Source organism: Larus michahellis, chromosome 4 (genome assembly GCF_964199755.1).
Source record: "Larus michahellis chromosome 4, bLarMic1.1, whole genome shotgun sequence".
NCBI lineage: Eukaryota > Metazoa > Chordata > Aves > Charadriiformes > Laridae > Larus > Larus michahellis.
The window spans coordinates 35,029,666-35,048,488 of record NC_133899.1 but is presented as its reverse complement, the minus strand read 5'-3'; the positions used below and the strand labels follow the sequence as shown (position 1 = coordinate 35,048,488).

General features: G+C 39.3%; 1 protein-coding gene across 1 annotated transcript in view; it reads left to right on the top strand.

Moving 5' to 3' along the window:
- Positions 1 to 18,047, top strand: part of DYNC1H1 (dynein cytoplasmic 1 heavy chain 1) — a 46,261-nt gene extending 28,214 nt beyond the window's left edge. The window contains exons 47-78 of the mRNA XM_074583969.1: positions 37 to 251; positions 339 to 543; positions 686 to 859; positions 960 to 1,079; positions 1,208 to 1,328; positions 1,941 to 2,136; positions 2,787 to 2,904; positions 3,865 to 4,080; positions 4,638 to 4,850; positions 5,040 to 5,167; positions 5,589 to 5,742; positions 6,510 to 6,656; positions 6,738 to 6,888; positions 7,097 to 7,350; positions 7,524 to 7,658; positions 7,754 to 7,848; positions 7,941 to 8,115; positions 9,523 to 9,598; positions 10,742 to 10,902; positions 11,197 to 11,308; positions 11,391 to 11,451; positions 11,845 to 11,968; positions 12,308 to 12,421; positions 12,701 to 12,871; positions 13,082 to 13,299; positions 13,495 to 13,598; positions 13,994 to 14,205; positions 15,080 to 15,233; positions 16,019 to 16,161; positions 16,560 to 16,728; positions 17,098 to 17,225; positions 17,672 to 18,047. Of these exons, the coding sequence (XP_074440070.1) occupies positions 37 to 251; positions 339 to 543; positions 686 to 859; positions 960 to 1,079; positions 1,208 to 1,328; positions 1,941 to 2,136; positions 2,787 to 2,904; positions 3,865 to 4,080; positions 4,638 to 4,850; positions 5,040 to 5,167; positions 5,589 to 5,742; positions 6,510 to 6,656; positions 6,738 to 6,888; positions 7,097 to 7,350; positions 7,524 to 7,658; positions 7,754 to 7,848; positions 7,941 to 8,115; positions 9,523 to 9,598; positions 10,742 to 10,902; positions 11,197 to 11,308; positions 11,391 to 11,451; positions 11,845 to 11,968; positions 12,308 to 12,421; positions 12,701 to 12,871; positions 13,082 to 13,299; positions 13,495 to 13,598; positions 13,994 to 14,205; positions 15,080 to 15,233; positions 16,019 to 16,161; positions 16,560 to 16,728; positions 17,098 to 17,225; positions 17,672 to 17,800 (4,893 nt within the window). The 3' untranslated portion in view covers positions 17,801 to 18,047. The remainder of the gene's footprint in view (positions 1 to 36; positions 252 to 338; positions 544 to 685; positions 860 to 959; positions 1,080 to 1,207; positions 1,329 to 1,940; positions 2,137 to 2,786; positions 2,905 to 3,864; positions 4,081 to 4,637; positions 4,851 to 5,039; positions 5,168 to 5,588; positions 5,743 to 6,509; positions 6,657 to 6,737; positions 6,889 to 7,096; positions 7,351 to 7,523; positions 7,659 to 7,753; positions 7,849 to 7,940; positions 8,116 to 9,522; positions 9,599 to 10,741; positions 10,903 to 11,196; positions 11,309 to 11,390; positions 11,452 to 11,844; positions 11,969 to 12,307; positions 12,422 to 12,700; positions 12,872 to 13,081; positions 13,300 to 13,494; positions 13,599 to 13,993; positions 14,206 to 15,079; positions 15,234 to 16,018; positions 16,162 to 16,559; positions 16,729 to 17,097; positions 17,226 to 17,671) is intronic.
- Positions 18,048 to 18,823: the final 776 nt, after the last annotated feature.

Genomic DNA, 18,823 nt, shown 5'->3' with positions numbered 1-18,823 from the left:
AACCACAAGCTACAACAAAACTATCTTTTGAATTAGGTTCCTGGTCTCTTTGAAGGAGATGAATATGCCACCCTCATGACTCAGTGTAAAGAAGGAGCACAGAAAGAAGGTTTGATGTTAGATTCACATGAGGAACTCTACAAATGGTTCACCAGCCAAGTTATTCGCAATCTCCATGTTGTGTTCACTATGAATCCATCATCTGAGGGCCTGAAGGACAGGGCAGCTACCTCTCCTGCGCTCTTCAACAGGTAATTGCTGTATATTCCAACATGTATTAAGAGTACTGTTAAAACAGTACATTTTGGGAAGTCTTCACAAATGCTGTTGTATTTCAGATGTGTCTTGAACTGGTTTGGAGACTGGTCAACTGAGGCGCTGTACCAAGTTGGCAAAGAGTTCACAAGCAAAATGGATCTTGAGAAACCAAATTATATTGTGCCCGATTACATGCCAGTTGTGTATGATAAGCTGCCACAACCACCATCGCACAGGGAAGCTATTGTTAATAGTTGTGTGTTTGTTCATCAGACTCTTCATCAGGTATGTTATTATTACAGTGCTTAACTTATATTGATCTCTAGGCCACAGCATCATGCACCAGTTTCCTAAAAAGTATTATCTTTGGCATCCAAACAGATTTAAAAACAATGCGTAGTAACCTACAACTTTTTCTTTCCTAAAGGCTAATGCTCGTCTGGCAAAGCGAGGAGGCAGAACCATGGCAATCACACCACGCCACTATTTAGACTTCATCAACCATTATGCCAACTTGTTCAATGAGAAACGAAGTGAACTGGAGGAACAGCAAATGCATTTGAATGTTGGTCTTAGAAAAATCAAGGAAACCGTTGATCAGGTACATATCTCTAAAACTTTGCCTTCTATAAGGTTGGAGCGATTAAATAGATCTCTGTGTTTAATATGAATTCTCTCTCCCATCTTACAATCTGTCTTAGGTGGAAGAATTGCGGCGTGACCTGAGAATAAAGAGCCAGGAGCTGGAAGTGAAGAATGCAGCAGCCAATGACAAACTGAAAAAGATGGTGAAAGATCAGCAGGAAGCTGAGAAGAAAAAGGTAAAAATCTTTGTTAAATCTCTGTGCATAGTGAATATTTTTATTTACAGAACAGAGCCTGCAGAGCAAACACTGGAAGAAGTTCAGCTTCTAAAAAGCAGTATTTTGTCTGTGAAATTTCCTTCTAGGTCATGAGTCAGGAGATTCAGGAACAGCTGCACAAGCAGCAGGAGGTCATTGCAGACAAGCAGATGAGTGTGAAAGAAGATCTTGACAAGGTGGAGCCTGCTGTCATTGAAGCTCAGAATGGTATGTTAGCACCTAAAGAGATCACACTGTGGGCTTGGGTCTAAAACTAGGGGAAGGTGTTTTGGTGTGCTCTGAGTTGGTCCTTTCTAACAAGTGTTTAGGCTCTTAGCATGGAGCTGAACAGTGATGAAGAAATTCATAGCCTTTGAACTGTGATTTTTATGCTGTTTATAGTACTGATCTGGTACTTGATACACTTCTTATGGCTTGTGGCTTCATTTCTGACTGACGAGCTGGAGTTATTTATTCAGTCTATGTATTAATAAAGAAAGCTCATAATCAGAAAGACCACTGATGCCTAATTGCTGCACAGATAGCATACAATCAAGCTGTCCATTCTTTAAACTGGATTGAGGAATCACTGCTTTAAGTCTGTCATTTTTAGGCAGCAGAACAAGTTGCCTGTGGTCAGTTGACAAGTTGACTTTCACAAAAGTTTATCTTGTGATAGAGTAGTTTGAACATTATCCACTAGTATCTGCTTCTCCAATAACCTCAAATTCCTTTTGAGAATCTTGAAGCATTTTTACATATCCATGGTACTTTAATGGACTTTGTTAACTGTTTGTTTTCTTCCCAATCAACATTCGTCATCTGTCTGGCACTGGTTAGCTGTGAAGTCAATAAAGAAACAGCACCTGGTCGAGGTCCGTTCTATGGCAAATCCACCTGCAGCAGTTAAGCTAGCACTGGAGTCCATCTGCCTATTACTAGGGGAAAGTACAACTGACTGGAAACAAATACGTTCCATCATCATGAGAGAGAACTTCATTCCAACCATTGTTAACTTCTCTGCTGAAGAAATCAGGTAAAGTGCAAGTGGGGGTTATTTATGTGAATAAACTATTTACAAAGATATGGAAAGGTCCTAACTGGAATTTTCTCTGTATAATTGCTTTGGTAGCACATGACTTCTTTTGAGAGTAAATTATTCCTGCATGTTGTGAATGTGTAGGTGGTACAGGGAAAGACTACTGAAGCAAAGGTGTTAGCATGCAAATTGGGACAAAACAACTGCTGTTGAGTAACATCAAGGCATGGTTGCGAAGCAGTGTGTTGCTGTCCAAAGCCATGTTATTAGTTGAAAGTAGTTTTGCTGCAGTAACAGTCCATGTTGCTGTGGGCTTTATCCAGGCTGACCTCCTAGCTGGTGCTGAATCTGAGCAGAAGGTCAGACTAGAGACACCTGAATTCTCTTCCAACTCCAGACTTTTCTGAGCAGAGTTAAGGAATTTGTGAGTGACTGATCTTAAAATATTGTTAAATGCCTTTTATTACCCGTAAGGTATAATTTCTGAAACATCTTGAACTAATTAAAACATCCCAGCTTCCCATCAGCAAAACTACTAGGAAATGTTCATGTCAACTGTGGAAGGCGGGCCAGATAAAGGGACACTGAACACCTGCGTGCCATCATACAGTATACTCATGCAGTCTCTAAAAACTTTTCCCTTGCAGTGATGCCATCCGGGAGAAGATGAAGAAAAACTACCTGTCAAATCCAAGTTACAACTATGAAATTGTAAACAGAGCATCACTGGCCTGTGGACCTATGGTGAAATGGGCAATTGCACAGGTAAAGTCAGTACTGTGTGGAAGCAAACACAAGATGAAAAGAATGAGCCTGAAGGTGTATAACAATGTCTAAAGGCTCTGAATTTGCCTCTATTCAACTAAATATTTCAAGCTATTTTGTTTCAAAGAAATCAGTACATGGTTCAGATGCATGCTTATGGACTCTGTAGTACTGTGCCAGAGAACCAATGGCCAGTTTTGATAAAGCTTTTGCACCAAGAAACTTTAGGTTTACAGTAAACGATAGCGGATCCTTTCTGTATGTAGTGTCATTCTACGAGGCAAAATGCAGTGCAATCCTCTTAACAACACATATGCAGTCTCTGTCTTGCTTGAGAGTGCGGCACACACACAGGCTGCTCGGTTAAGATCTTTTAGGCAGTCTTAAATACTTGACTAGTTTCCTAAAGGAATAGGCTTTTGGGAAGATGCTCCTAGACAGAGATATCCAAGAATGGTTTCACTTGCCTGTTGGTATTCAATACAGCTGCGCTCTTGGCTTGTTAAAACTGAGCCTGCTATGAATGGCATGATATGTAGAGACTGTTTAGCTTGAATCTTGCCAATAAGTCCTATCCTAATTGTTCTGTGGCTTAGCTGTGTCAATTCTTTACTAAGAAAGGCAGATTAGCACAGTACTGGCATGGACACACAGTTGAATATTTATGCAAAACGGTGCTAAACACTATTCAGCCTTTCTCTGGCTTTCAGATGATTTCCTGTATGTGTACAGAGCAGTAGAAGAATCTGGCAAAAAGTAATTCCTTTTTTGTCTGTGCTTTGTTTAAACTAGAGTCTTAGGGATTGGTAAACAATCCTGAGTTTCTGTTAAGTAGCTATTAAATCTTATACAGGTTGCAAATACTGAAGCTTGAAAAGATGCAGTTGATAGTATATACCTGAATATACTTTGTTAACATGTCACTTTAGAAAGTATAAAGGGCCTATTTACTGTTTACAGCTGAACTATGCTGATATGTTGAAAAGAGTGGAACCTCTACGCAATGAACTGCAGAAGCTGGAGGATGATGCCAAAGATAACCAACAGAAAGCAAATGAAGTAGAGCAAATGATTCGTGATCTTGAGGCCAGTATTGCCCGTTACAAAGAAGAATATGCAGTACTGATTTCAGAGGCTCAAGCTATTAAGGCAGACTTGGCTGCTGTAGAAGCAAAAGTAAGACTTCTATATATCAGTAATTTTCCATTCTTTAGTCTTTGACAGTTGGAAATTGAATCATTCTTCAAACTTGTGAGCAGACTCGGTTGCTTCCCCTGTGCAGTGCATCTCAGCTGTCCATTTCATCCCTGGATCTAATGAAACTTCTTAAGCTACTGAAACCTGTCTTGACTTAGAAATACCAACTCATGTTGCTTAGAGACAGTTCACATAAGGCTTAAATAAGTGGAAAGCCTTTGGAAACAGGCATGGATGTAGTGTAATTGTAATGTCTTAACTAGACTTTTTTTTTGCGGGGAAGAATGTATCAGTGTATTTGATCTAATCATTATCATGTCACCACTATGCTAATACCTGACACTTTTAAGTTCATCAAGATAACAGTTAAAACCAACGTAATAAACTAACACCGAAGTGAAAGAAATAGAAATTTAATTTCATTCTGAGCTTTTAAATTTAACTTAGGTTCTGAGTCAATATTGAAGTGTCCCAAGAGACTTGTCATACTGTAACAATTCATCATCTAAAGAGACTAATTCACCACTTATTTCTAGGTAAACCGTAGCACAGCTCTTCTGAAGAGTCTTTCTGCTGAACGTGAAAGATGGGAGAAGACAAGTGAAACTTTCAAGAACCAGATGTCCACTATTGCAGGAGACTGCTTACTTTCAGGAGCTTTTATTGCCTATGCTGGCTACTTTGATCAGCAGATGCGTCAGAATCTGTTCACTACGTGGTCTCACCATTTGCAGCAAGCAAATATCCAGGTAAAGATACAGACATGATAAGTTAACCATAAATCAATTTATTGCAACAGTTATAGAAGTTTTAAGATTGCTAAGTAAAGAGTGGAGCTATTGGAAAAAATACCTTATAGAGGTACATTTACTCAAAACGGCTTCACCAGCTTGTTGGAGAATCTCTAGTCAAATACTAACTGTATGTACTTATTGCAGTTCCGTACAGATATTGCAAGAACAGAGTACCTGTCCAACGCAGATGAGCGGCTTCGCTGGCAAGCAAGTTCTCTACCTGCAGACGACCTGTGCACTGAGAACGCCATCATGCTTAAGCGGTTTAATAGGTATTTCATTCTATGATGTAGAATTCTAAAGGAACATTCTCAAAGCAGGCCTGGTTTTGCACCTATCAAAGAATCACAGTAACTCTTTCAAAGCACTGTTTCACTGTTGTGAGAGCTTCCAATGTTTGTAAAATCTTCTCAACTATGTGTAAACATAAAAGCTGTAATGCATCTTTGCTTGCCTTTTTTGTTATGCTTAGTTGTTAAAATAAGCTGGCTTGAACTGAAGCGATTTTGTTCCCCAAATAGACTTACTTTCAAAACCCTGAACTGAAATAAGTCATTAAACCTGGCCAACTTATTCCATCAATATACAAGCTTTTAGAATTGAGACTAATAATGCAACCTGAATTTATAAAACTGCTTAGAGGCTGTCCGCAGTCAAAACCCAAATAATAAAAGTGTTTCTTTACTAACTTAGGTATCCATTGATCATCGATCCCTCCGGGCAAGCTACAGAGTTTATCATGAATGAATATAAAGACCGTAAGATAACTCGTACTAGTTTCTTGGATGACGCTTTCAGAAAGAACTTGGAAAGTGCCTTGAGATTCGGTAACCCACTTCTGGTACAGGTTAGTTACGTGATCACGTAGAAACTAGTTTACTGTGCACTAGAAAAGTTTGTGATTGTTTTGTTAGTAAGATGTAAACATTTTTCAAACTGTAATTTAAGAAGTAAACTAGTACTCAGCGATATGTGAGGTATTAGTCCTGAGAAAAATATGATTAGTGAGTTAGTCAAAAGAAGATATTTCCTTTTCCTACCATTTTAGGATCAAATGCCTTTATTTTCAAATGATCTTTCTTTACTTCCACTCTATAAAATGACCCGCAACCTGTCTGTTCCTTTGTTCCCATATGCTATCCCTAGTCATGGGTAATAGCAACTAATACGGTTAGTTATCTAGAATTAAATCTATTCTGACTAGCAGGAAGAAGTTTCAGTAACACAAAGAAATAGGCAACTGTAGGAATAGTTGACTTGGACTTGAGATGGATATGTTTTTCGTTTCTTAGAATGAAAATGGGAAAACAAAAGATTAGCTCATAGATGAGATCAGTAACTGTTGCTTGTGCTGCTTAGCATAGGGCTTATTATGCACTAGAACTAACACAATAATAATGCTCCCCTGCTGAGATTTTGTACGGTAATAGCCTAAACTCTGTGTTTGTGTAGCTCAACCACAAATCTAAAGTGGAAATACGTTCTGAATGTGATCCGTATTGTAAACCAACTGCAAATGGATTGCTACCAGAGCTTTAGGCCTCAGTTTGATTGGGATTTTTAGCTTGAGATGCTTGCAAGAAGCAGCATCTCTTAACGCGTCTCTGCTTCTAGGATGTGGAGAGCTATGATCCGGTTCTGAATCCTGTTCTGAATCGTGAAGTCCGGAGAACTGGAGGCAGAGTCCTGATTACTCTGGGAGACCAAGATATTGATTTGTCACCATCCTTCGTTATCTTCCTCTCCACCAGAGATCCAACAGTACGTAAAAGAAAAGGCTGTCCTGTTAGTAGAAATGATATGGCAGAGAACTGAGAGAGTTTTTCATGTTTCCTGTGACAGGTTGAATTCCCACCGGACCTCTGCTCTCGTGTTACATTTGTGAACTTTACAGTAACTCGCAGCAGCTTACAGAGCCAGTGTCTGAATGAAGTCCTGAAAGCTGAAAGACCAGATGTTGATGAAAAACGCTCTGACCTCCTCAAGCTTCAGGGTATGCTTACCAAAATGAAAGTAACTTCCTCCTGTTCTAAAAGAATACTGTGATTTTACGGTAGCTGTAGAAATACACAATGAAATATCTTTATAGCTGACACTCTTGCTTTTTCAGGATGTTCAATGGCAAAGTATACACAATTCATATAATTCTTAAAAAGTAGCACATCTATACAATATATAACCTAATTTTTCTTCTAATTAAGGTGAATTTCAGCTGCGCTTGCGTCAGTTAGAAAAATCCCTACTACAAGCCCTTAATGAAGTGAAGGGACGTATCCTGGATGATGACACCATCATCACTACTCTTGAGAACCTGAAGAAGGAAGCAGCAGAGGTCACCAGGAAAGTAGAGGAGACTGATATTGTCATGCAAGAAGTGGAGACTGTTTCTCAGCAGTACTTACCTCTTTCTACAGCATGCAGCAGTATCTACTTTACAATGGAGTCACTAAAACAGGTAGGATGAGTTGTTCTTCCTTACCGGAAGCGTCATGCCATTTGGTGTTCAAAGCTAAATAGGCACTGCCTAATTCCAGCTCAGGTGGCCATATTGCAATTTGGTAGGCACAAGACATTGACTATCAAACAGCAAGATTCTAGAGAGAAAAAACAAACTCTTTTTTCTTTCAGATACATTTCCTGTACCAATACTCTCTCCAGTTTTTCTTGGACATCTATCACAATGTCTTGTATGAGAACCCAAATCTGAAGGGAATCACAGACCATACTCAGCGTCTCTCAATCATCACAAAGGATCTCTTTCAGGTTCAATTTTTTAATTAATAAACGTACTTCAGTAATTTTTGAAGGGTCAGACTTCAAGGCTTCTTATGCTACTATCTTCTTTGGTTTTTTGGTAGGTGGCTTTCAATAGAGTGGCACGTGGCATGCTGCATCAAGATCATATAACATTTGCTATGTTGCTGGCCCGGATTAAACTGAAAGGCACTATTGGGTAAACATTTGTTTTCTCACTTCGCTTTAGTTGAAAAAGGGATGGATGTCTTGAAGGCACCTAGCTTAAGTCTTCTTTTCCCCTTATATTAGGGAGCCCGCATATGATGCAGAATTCCAGCATTTCTTGAGAGGGAAGGAGATTGTACTAAACACTGCATCTCTCCCGAAAATCAATGGTTTGACTGTCGAGCAAACAGAAGCAATGATGAGGTTGAGCTGCCTTCCTGCATTTAAGGACCTTGTTTCAAAAGTTCAAGCTGATGAGGTAAGTGTTGGCTAGGCTTTGTTTCTGCACTAAACTACCTGGTAAAGCTTTTTAGATGTCTGCTTTAAGAGCTTCACACTTACAAGTAAGCTCTCCTAATATGAGAAGGGAAGGCTTACAGATTAACTAGTTGTAGTTCTTGTGGAAATGAATGTTCTTCCTTCATTTGTAATCAAGCTATGAAACTTGAGTTGTAAATACCAGTATTGTTCATCACTCAGCCTTGTAAGCAGCTTCACCATTCATCGACCTTTATGGTCAGGTTTGGTCCCTGTGGTAGCAGGAAGTCTGATACTGTATGTCTTTTACTGTATCACTATTATGTGATAATTATGCAGTAGAGGGGAGTAGTCCTAGCCATACGCAATGTCATTATGCTGGGCTCCTGGACATTGCTATTTGGAATAAATTTGGATATGGTGCTCAGCTGCTGAACAGTTTGCTCCTTCTGATGACCTAAGTGTTCTAAGGATGTATTTATGTCCTGCCTGTGAAACTGTGTTCTAAAATACATCCATATCTTAAACAGGACCTATTTGGTTGCCCTGCCTGGCCTCATATTACAAGTTGAATTCTCTTTGCTATGTCTAATTTTCCTCAAACTCTTCAACCTGGGATAAAATACATATAGCTTGGGCTGGGACTTGGTAGTGATACGTAGTATCAGGGGTGCTGGAGGCAATGCAGAATTAGGGGTTATCAGTGAAATGACTGGACACATCTAAAGAAAGCATAATAGTGAATATTTTGAGTTTTGTATGTGGATTTTGATTTAAAAACAACAGCAACAGAACTTGGAGAAATTCACTGAAGAAAAATGAGTCAAGAACGTAATTTAATATGCTGGTCAAATTGTAGTCTTGCTCAGGGAAACATTCAAACCATTTATAAGTGAAACACTCAAACCATGCATATCTAGACGCCTTGGAAAAGACGAAACTATGTTGAGTGTTGGACAATATTTAGGGCTAATATTTCATTAATACAGTAATGCTTCTGTTTAACAGTGTTAGCCCTGTCTTATTTCTCAAGACTTATTTGTAGGTGGAAGTTCAAACGCTTCATCTGGTACTCAATTAAATTTGTATTCTAAAAATAGAGAGTAACATATGAGCCTTAAATAGGAAAAATCTTAGGAAATTGTGCATTTCATTGTTCACATTTAGCTACTTAATAGAATTTTTAAAGATCTGTTTGCAAATCCAAGGCTAGTAAAGCTGGGACTGTACCAAGTTCAACCCTACCCTAGCAATCCTTGTTTCCTACTGAAAGTCGGTATGTAGCTGAATGCTGCACTATATTAAATTCTAGATTTTAAGGCTGAGATTGAACATCTCTCTACCTTGCATCAAATTTTTGATGCCGTGAAACTACATTTCAGGTTTTTTGCATTTTCTTTCAATATAGCAATTCTGTATCTGGCTGGATAGCAGTTCACCAGAGCAGACTGTACCATACCTTTGGACTGAAGAAAAACCTGCAAGTAAGTTAATTTGCACTACTGTCCACACCAATCCTTCTGTACTGACTTTAATCTAAGTAGAATTACTATGTTTTTAAAGCAATTCTAAAGTAGAACTTTAATTTGGACCTTAATGCCTGGGAAAATCATAAAGTTGGGATTGTGGAAGAACCTTGTGTTTTTTTGTTTTCAGAAAAAACAAACTTTTGTAAGCGATAGTTACTACACTTACTTCCTGCACCTGAAGCTGTCATCTGGTCTTCCGCTGAGGATGAAATATACTTCCACATCTCAATAGATTGCATAATAGTTTGGATTAATCTTAGTCGTTGCAAATCTGGAGGCAGCTCAACACTTTAAAACCTTTAAAAAGACAAAGATATTCTGAGGACATGTCTGGTTTACTAGACTGTTTCCTCCTGTAGTTTTGTCTAAGCGTGAAATCTTAATACTTGCTCCATTAGTTGTTAGTGCTAATTTGTTAAGAGTTAGAACTTAAGGGTAACCATTACCCTTCAGTTCCTCCCCTGCCTGAAAGGTAACATTAGGAAGTGTTTGCTGTCTGTGACCATTCAAGGCTCATTCCTGTAGGTGGCTTTCTAAATTAAGGATTCTAAGCCTGTATTTACTAGCTACCATAAAGCTGCTTGACCATTAACTGAAGCAGCTCTACGTTATCTGTCCTCTCTATGCTAGACAAGTGTATAATAATTCAAAGTCTAGCAGAATGAATATGACCAGGATGCGTCTCACTCATTATTGAATGAGTGAGAAGATATGATCTGTTGTCCCTGGAAGTTAAAATCATGTCACGACAATACTTCTAGACTGTAGATTTTGTAAACCAGTAGCATTTCAGTAGAATCCAAATAATCTTGTCAAGGCAGGCTTTTAAAGGGCTCACAATGTGAGCAATTGAGCAGGTACCTAAAATGTCGCATAAGACAAACCAACTGAAGATGGTAAGTTTCTTGACTGTCAAAGTGAAGACAGAATATAAGCATTCCATTAATACATTGCAACAGATCTTTCAAAGGGATAATTAACTCTCTAAGTATCTAGTCTTCAGAAGAAGATGGGAAAAATTGAACGGAGAATTGAAGAGAGGAAGATGTTGAGGACGGTTTTCTCACCTGTCCATCTAATCCTGTATGCCTTTTTCAGCTCCTATTGGACAGGCCATTCATCGCTTGCTTCTGATCCAGGCCTTCCGTCCAGATCGTTTGTTGGCAATGGCACATACCTTTGTTTCAACAAATCTTGGAGAGTCTTTCATGTCCATTATGGAGCAGCCTTTAGACCTGACACACATCGTAGATACAGAGGTAACACACTTTTTTTTTCTTTTTTTTTTTTTTTTTTTGAAAGGCTAAAATCCTGTGGTAGTGCTTAGTGCCACCTTGCATGAGTTCCATGGTGAGTAAAGCTATCCGCTGGAACATTGCTTCCAGTTACCATTCTCCCCATGGTATGGGGAGTGGATTGTTTTCCTATTTGTTAATGTAAATCTAAGAGTAGCATAATGTCTTTAGCTGGCCTGAGGGAAGACAGTTAGTTTACTGCATTCCCTTATTCACATAGTGACTGATTTGTATCCTTTTAAACCTTTTGGACAACAGGTGAAACCTAATACCCCTGTGCTGATGTGTTCAGTGCCTGGTTATGATGCCAGTGGTCATGTTGAAGACCTTGCAGCTGAGCAGAATACACAGATTACTTCTATTGCTATTGGTAAGAACATACCTTATTTCATCATCAAAGCATAAATTAAATTGTTAGCAGTAAGAGCTTTAGCAACCCTTCTGTCTTTTAGGTTCTGCTGAAGGGTTTAACCAAGCAGATAAAGCAATAAACACAGCAGTGAAATCTGGAAGGTAAGTTATATCTCCTTTTTAGCTAGAATACTGTCTAGTAGAAGGGTAAATGGGAGGCAAAGGAGAAGTAATCTATGGGCTAAATAGATAAAACTGAGTTAAAAAAAATGGGACTGTCTTCTGAACTGAAATTTATAATAACTTAAACGTAGCTCTTCACAACTTCTATTTGATTTAAATATTCTCAAGAGAAGTAGGTTGTATCTGCAAAACAAGAAGGTTAGCTAGCCCGTTTACAGTACACAGTAACTGATTCTATGTAGAAGGCAGGTTTAAAAGAGGAAGAAAAACCTGGAGCAGTAATACCCCATATTCTGTTACTCTTTGTGATGATTATAGCCAGGATCCATAAGCTGTACACTAAAAAGCACTTGTTCTGTCAAAACTTCACAGATGGGTAATGCTGAAGAATGTTCACCTGGCTCCTGGATGGCTCATGCAACTGGAAAAGAAGCTACATTCCCTACAACCTCATGCTTGCTTCAGACTCTTCCTTACCATGGAGATTAATCCAAAGGTAGCATCAATTTAAAGATTTGATCCTCTGGTAGAGTAACTGGCTTGCAGAGCCAAGAGTGCTACCCAGGGAAGGTTTTCTCATGCCTTTCCACATTAAAGAAAAAGGAGAATACATGCTTTTCAGGGCAGTTACTAGCCTTGGCTTCTGATAACTTAACTGTAGCTGAAAACTTCATAGCATTCATTTTGCTGCTTCCCCTACCCTCCAAAAGAAAGGCTGGACTTCACTGTGTGTGCTCACAGTGAGGTTTTGAAGCTAATACAAACTGTGCTGTTAGAGGGATTTAGTTTAGTGAAGGCTAAAGGAGTTGGATTTGAGTTTATTGATCTTTTCTAGGTGCCAGTGAATTTGTTACGTGCTGGACGAATCTTTGTGTTTGAACCTCCTCCTGGCGTAAAGGCAAACATGCTGAGGACTTTCAGTAGCATTCCGGTTTCTAGAATGTGCAAGGTAAGTCGGCAGCTTGTGTAGGTGAAAGAAAACGTCAGAATGTTTTCTTTAAAATCTTACCGTAGATGATAAAATCTCATCTTCCAAGATGTAATTCTGTGAGAACAAAACATTCTATGTAAAGTAGTAGTTGCTTCTTCTGCTGGTAGAATGTATTCATTTTTGGTAGCAATCTAGCATTAAATCTGATATTTTCTAACCTTTTAGCAGACTTTTATTTTTTATCAGTTAACTTGAGTAATAGTTGTGTGGTTTTGGTTTTTTCTCTCCACTTCCTAGTCTCCAAATGAGCGTGCTCGTTTATATTTCCTCCTTGCCTGGTTCCATGCCATTATCCAAGAGCGCTTGCGCTATGCTCCATTGGGTTGGTCCAAGAAGTATGAATTTGGAGAGTCTGATCTGAGATCTGCCTGTGACACAGTAGATACATGGTTGGATGATACAGCAAAGGCAAGTAGTCTTGTGTACTTAGGTATACGTGGTGCTTAGATTACTGAAGATCTTCAGTAAGGCAGTCTGTTCTGGAAACTTTTAGTGAGTTAAATGAGTAGGCACAGATAACCTTGTAGCAATTTCACTTAGTTCTTGAATTTGAGTCTTCGGTCAGAGGAGAGGTGAAAAGGATTGTTTCCTCATACTTACATTGCATTTTACTTACAGGGTCGCCAAAACATTTCACCTGATAAAATCCCCTGGTCTGCGTTAAAGACACTGATGGCACAGTCTATCTATGGAGGTCGCATTGATAATGAATTTGATCAACGTTTGTTAAACACTTTCTTGGAACGTCTCTTCACCACTCTCAGTTTTGATAGTGAGTTCAAACTGGCTTGCAAAGTTGATGGACACAAAGATATTCAGATGCCAGATGGAATCAGGTATCTTTTTTTCCTTATCCTGAACTCTATGTACAACTTTTATTAAATTTAAAAACCCACAACACAACCCACAAAACCCTAACCTGTATCTCTGTGCTGGAATGTAGCTGCGTAAACATTTGTCTCAGGCAAAGAACCACCTTGCCATTCTAATAGGGGAAACCTTCTAATGAATATTAAAACTCTGACTTGCAGGCGTGAAGAATTTGTCCAGTGGGTTGAGATGCTGCCAGATACACAAACACCATCATGGCTGGGCCTGCCAAATAATGCAGAGAAAGTTCTTCTCACCACACAAGGTAAAACCAGAACTTTAACAATGTGTTCCATAGATTACCAGGCTGCCTTTTTAACTAAAAAGCAGAAGAGAAATATAAATCCTGCTGAAGAGTTGATAGCTTTCCCCTCCTCCCTCAACATAGTTGGCTTAACTTCTGCAAAGAAAGACACTCAAGTAGTCCAAAAACTGAAGCTCGTGAATTAAAAGAACAGTTACATTCAGCCTTCCAGATGTCAAGCTCCCATCTTGATTCTGGAAAGCTTTATTGTCATCTCTGGAGCCACCTAGAGCTGGGCAGTTCTGAATCTTCACTCTAGACCAGGGAAGAAGAGAAGTCCTAGTTCTTGCATGTAGTAGGGTGTTTTCATCTTGATGCCACTGCTTCTCTGACTAACGGCATATCTTCTGTTTCAGGCATAGATATGATCAGTAAAATGCTGAAAATGCAGATGCTAGAGGATGAGGATGATCTAGCTTATGCAGAAACTGAGAAGAAGACAAGAACTGATTCTACATCAGATGGCCGCCCAGCCTGGATGAGAACACTGCATACCACAGCCTCTAACTGGCTTCACCTTATCCCACAAACTCTAAACCATCTGAAGCGGACTGTGGAAAACATTAAGGTAAGCACTAATTTTTATCTAACGTGGGCAGAGGAAGTGTACAAGTTCTGGTGCATTGGAACAAGTGTGTTGTGATTTGCAAATACTGATTTAACTGTTTGGCGGGACAGTGGAACCTGGATCAATGCTGATTCTGACTGCCATAGCTACATAAACCCATAGCTATGGGTTTCTTCAAATGCTCTTAAAAGTTGGTTTATGTCTTCTGGGGATCATTTGAAGAAATACAACGGCAGATGTCTATCAAGGGTACCAATTCTGAAGCTTCTCTGTGATCAGGTAGCAAGAAACAAATGCTTCGTGTTGTACTTGTACCACACTGACTGTTACTTACGATACTGCCTTTACAGCCGGCGCACATTAATTACTGCTAAAATTTAGTGATGGTCAGTGAGGGGAGACAGAGCAGCAGCTTCTCCTAACTGGCAACAGAAGTTGCAAGGGCTGGAGGAAACTTTTGAGATGTGGATAGTAGCGCCCTAAGCTCTGATTCGGGAATAAGACTCCCCAGCTGACTATGCTCACAGTTGCGTAGTTGCTTCCAAAGACTTGCTCTGGGACAGTAGGGGAGAACCTTTTGTTGCTAATTAAAAGAAATACAGGGTTGATTGGAAGGAGCTGCAGCAGGCAGTCTGTATTAATTGTTCAACTAAGACTTCTACATTCCTGCTTCTCCAAAGGAGAGGAGATTGTTGGTTGTAAAACAGTCTCTGCAGTCACTTTCTGCACCATAGGCTGCATCTTCACGTGCATCTTAATGCTTGCAGTCACAGTGTTACTGGTCAGTCCATCCAGGATTTTGGGGTTGCTTTTTGTAGCAGTTTTCCAGCAAGAACTTGGATCTCCAACTTACTTTCAATGTTTTGACAATCAGGATCCTTTATTCCGATTCTTTGAGAGAGAGGTGAAAATGGGAGCTAAGCTGCTTCAGGATGTTCGTCAGGACCTTGCAGATGTGGTTCAAGTGTGTGAAGGAAAAAAGAAACAAACCAACTATTTGCGTACACTTATAAATGAACTGGTGAAAGGTATGGTAATTCAAATTAGCATCTCCCAGTGCTCTCTTTGCCTCTTGCACTCTATAAGTTACAGGCCATTATGCTAAGCAGCTTAAAAAATTGCAGGAAAATTGGGGTTGACTTTACCATGTGACACAAGCAATACTTTTGAGTCGAGCTTAAAATTCCAATTGGTTTGGGATTTCAAGTTGAGGTGGTTAATATTAGGCTTTTTTATACAGATTATATCAGCAGCTTAATTTCTAAGCTGAAATCTTACTAAATTCTTTCAGTCTTTGAATTGTGATGGAAGAAAGTTACTTATACCACAAAATGAGTAATATTGCTCCTATAAAATCTCCTAGAAAATATTCAAATTCTCTAAACTTGTTTCAAGATAAATGTGGAATTTTCACAGATATCCCGCTTCTAGTACTACGTGAAGATCTGCTGTCTGCTTTGAATAAAAGCATTTCCTGAAACAGAGATACTTGACCTCTTCAGTTTTTTCTAAAGAATTCAAATCTTCACAAAAACTTGAAGATAGTTACTGCAGTATGTAGCTGTGTGTAACTGAAGCTGCTGTTGAAGGGTTTCTGTAACTGGATGGCATTTAAAGTAAATAGTAGACCTGGGTGCCATTTGCTTTGTAAACTTTGAAAATGCTTTCGCTTACTGAGGAGCCTTTAAATTAGAGACTGATACCCTGGTCCAGGTCTTAAATGGCTCTTGGGAGAAAAAGTGAAGCGTCAAGATAGTGTGTAATTCCAACTTCTATGCAAACAAAACTTAATTCTAATTGCATTTTTTCATAGGTATTTTGCCTCGTAGCTGGTCTCATTACACCGTGCCAGCTGGTATGACTGTTATTCAGTGGGTGTCTGACTTCAGCGAGCGCATTAAACAGCTGCAGAATATTTCCCAGGCAGCTGCTTCTGGTGGAGCGAAAGAACTAAAGGTATCTTGTACTGATTTCTTCTAGAGGTTATTGGTGTATTGGCTGTATAACTGCTTCAAGGAGTCTTCGCGTCAAGGCTTCTAAATAGTTCCTCGGGCAAAACAATTTCGGTCGATGTTCTCTGAAACGGGCTTGAAGATACTGTTGAGTATCTCCTGATCTCAACATGGTGGGGCTTAGCAGGCTAAACTGTTCATACAGATTAGAGGGAAACAGTATTTTAGAATGACAGAAGACGTAGCCTCAGAGCAAAAAGCGGTTTAACAGTTCCACAGTGTTCCAGTAGCAGCAGGAAAACTTTAATATAAATAGATTGCGGAAGTAATATTTACGATAATCATTAATTAATACTGCAGCTGATAGGCTTTCTTTTTTTAAATTGTTTCCCCATCAAACAGAACATCCACGTGTGCCTTGGTGGCCTGTTTGTACCAGAGGCATATATTACTGCTACGAGACAATATGTTGCCCAAGCAAACAGTTGGTCCCTTGAAGAACTCTGTCTTGAGGTCAACGTTACAACTACCCAGAATGCAGTACTGGATGCCTGCAGTTTTGGAGTCACAGGTAAACTTACCAGAAAGGAGGGGTCCTTGCTGTAAAATATTTTCAGAAGCTTCTGGTATTAAATAGGCTGTATCAAATGAAAAAGATTGTGTCATTGCAAAAGTTAATGCACGCTTTCTAAAGTTGTTTAAAGATTAGTTTGATATTTGTTAGTAGGGAAGTACTTATAATGCTAATACATCTCAAGACTCGGGTCAGTATATAAGCGGTGTTGGATAGTGTACCTGCTACAACCTCTTTATTTAGCAGTGTGAAATACTTACCTCTCATTTAGTGGACTTAGACAGCCCTTAAATGATACACAGGGAGACAATCTTTGTCTGGGTGTAGGAAAACTCTTAGAACTCTGAAGTGTATTTCAATTTACAGGCCTGAAGCTTCAGGGAGCTACATGCAGTAACAACAAGCTGTCCCTTTCCAATGCTATTTCAACTGTACTGCCCATCACACAGCTTCGCTGGATCAAGCAGACAAACGCTGATAAAAAAGCAAATGTTGTAAGTATGGATAAAAGCAATTTTTAAAAGAACTCTCCGATATACCTAGCAATTTTTTTTTTCTTGAAGCTTTATGGATAATTTTATCAGGCACTACAATTCACATTGTTCTTTTCTAATATTCTCAGTGTCAGTGGGTACCTAAATTCCAGGCTAGCAGCAAACAGACCTAGTGTTGATTAGGTCTTTCCTTTGTAGTTAGATAAGAAAGAGGGGAAGCATCCAAAAATACTAATGCTGTTCAGGCCAAAACTTGAATTTATACCTATAAAGAAGGCTTTGCTTTAGGTGAATTTATTAGGCTGGGGTTTTTTTCTCGTATTTTGAGCATTGAGTTATCTGAGACTAAATTCCCATCTCACAAATACCATGTAGTATTACAGAAACTTCTTACACTCTTCAGCTACCTTACCTAACTCTTCTTCTGTATTCGTGTTTTTCCCCAGGTTACTTTACCAGTTTATCTGAACTTCACTCGTGCTGATCTGATTTTCACGGTTGACTTTGAAATAGCTACCAAGGAAGATCCCCGTAGCTTCTATGAACGTGGCGTTGCAGTTCTGTGCACTGAGTGAAAAAAATTTGTTTTGACTGTAGTCATTGTCAGTCTCCTCTGTAGTGTTCACCTATACTTTGTAACCTGGTTCGGTTGTCAGAGGGATTTGTGTTAAGTTGACTAGAAAGAAAGGGGGGAGGGCATTGGAAAGCTGATTGATAGGCTAGATTTCTTCAAGGAAAAGTGGATGAGATTTTTAGATGGTTACTGGTAGATGTGATATTTGATGGATAATGTTATATGAAATAAAATCCACAGAAAAACTTTTGACTCTCTCTGGAAATATAATTCTTACGGTGATTTTTTTGTGTGTGTGTGGAAAAAACATACCCGTATTATCTTTTCAGAGAGTAACAAGTTGGTTTTCAAGCATATTGTTGACCTTCACACAGCTCGCTCAGCAGCTGGTTCAGCTAATCCCCAGTAACGAGAACTGGGCAGGTCAGTCTTCAGTGCAGTAAGACACACAGCCTGACATTATCTTCTGTGACATCTCATGACATCGCGTGAATTGTTTGCAATGAACTGGCTCTTGCTTGAAGTAACCTGTGTTTGCGCAGGTGCTGAGAGACGTTCAGACCAGAGCATCCTGAACAAGACTTTCTTGTCCTATTGGCCACAGGGCTTCCTCTTTCTTAAGCTGCTTTTATGGTGAAGTAAGCCTCCACTTTCATGTCTTGTTAAAAGCCCAGGAGCATAGTATTAAGTGCTTAAACATGGAGTTAAAATATTTCAGGGACTGGCACGTGACCAACTGTTGCCTAATCAGGGAAGCTGAGAGTTCCTGCTAATTGCTTGGCTTGCTGTAATGCTTTGGGTATTTGCTTGCTTTCTCTGATCCTAAATTCACTGGGTAAGCATTTCTACCCGTTGCAACATCCTGTCAGAACAACCGTCCTCTCTAACAGTGGCTAACATCAAGTGTTCAAAGATAGATATGAAAAATACAGGTGCATCAGTCTCAAAAGAAAAATCTCAGGAGCTCCTTCCTTCCAGGGATTTCTCCTACGAAAGCAGTGACATTTTGAACCTGTATCGAATG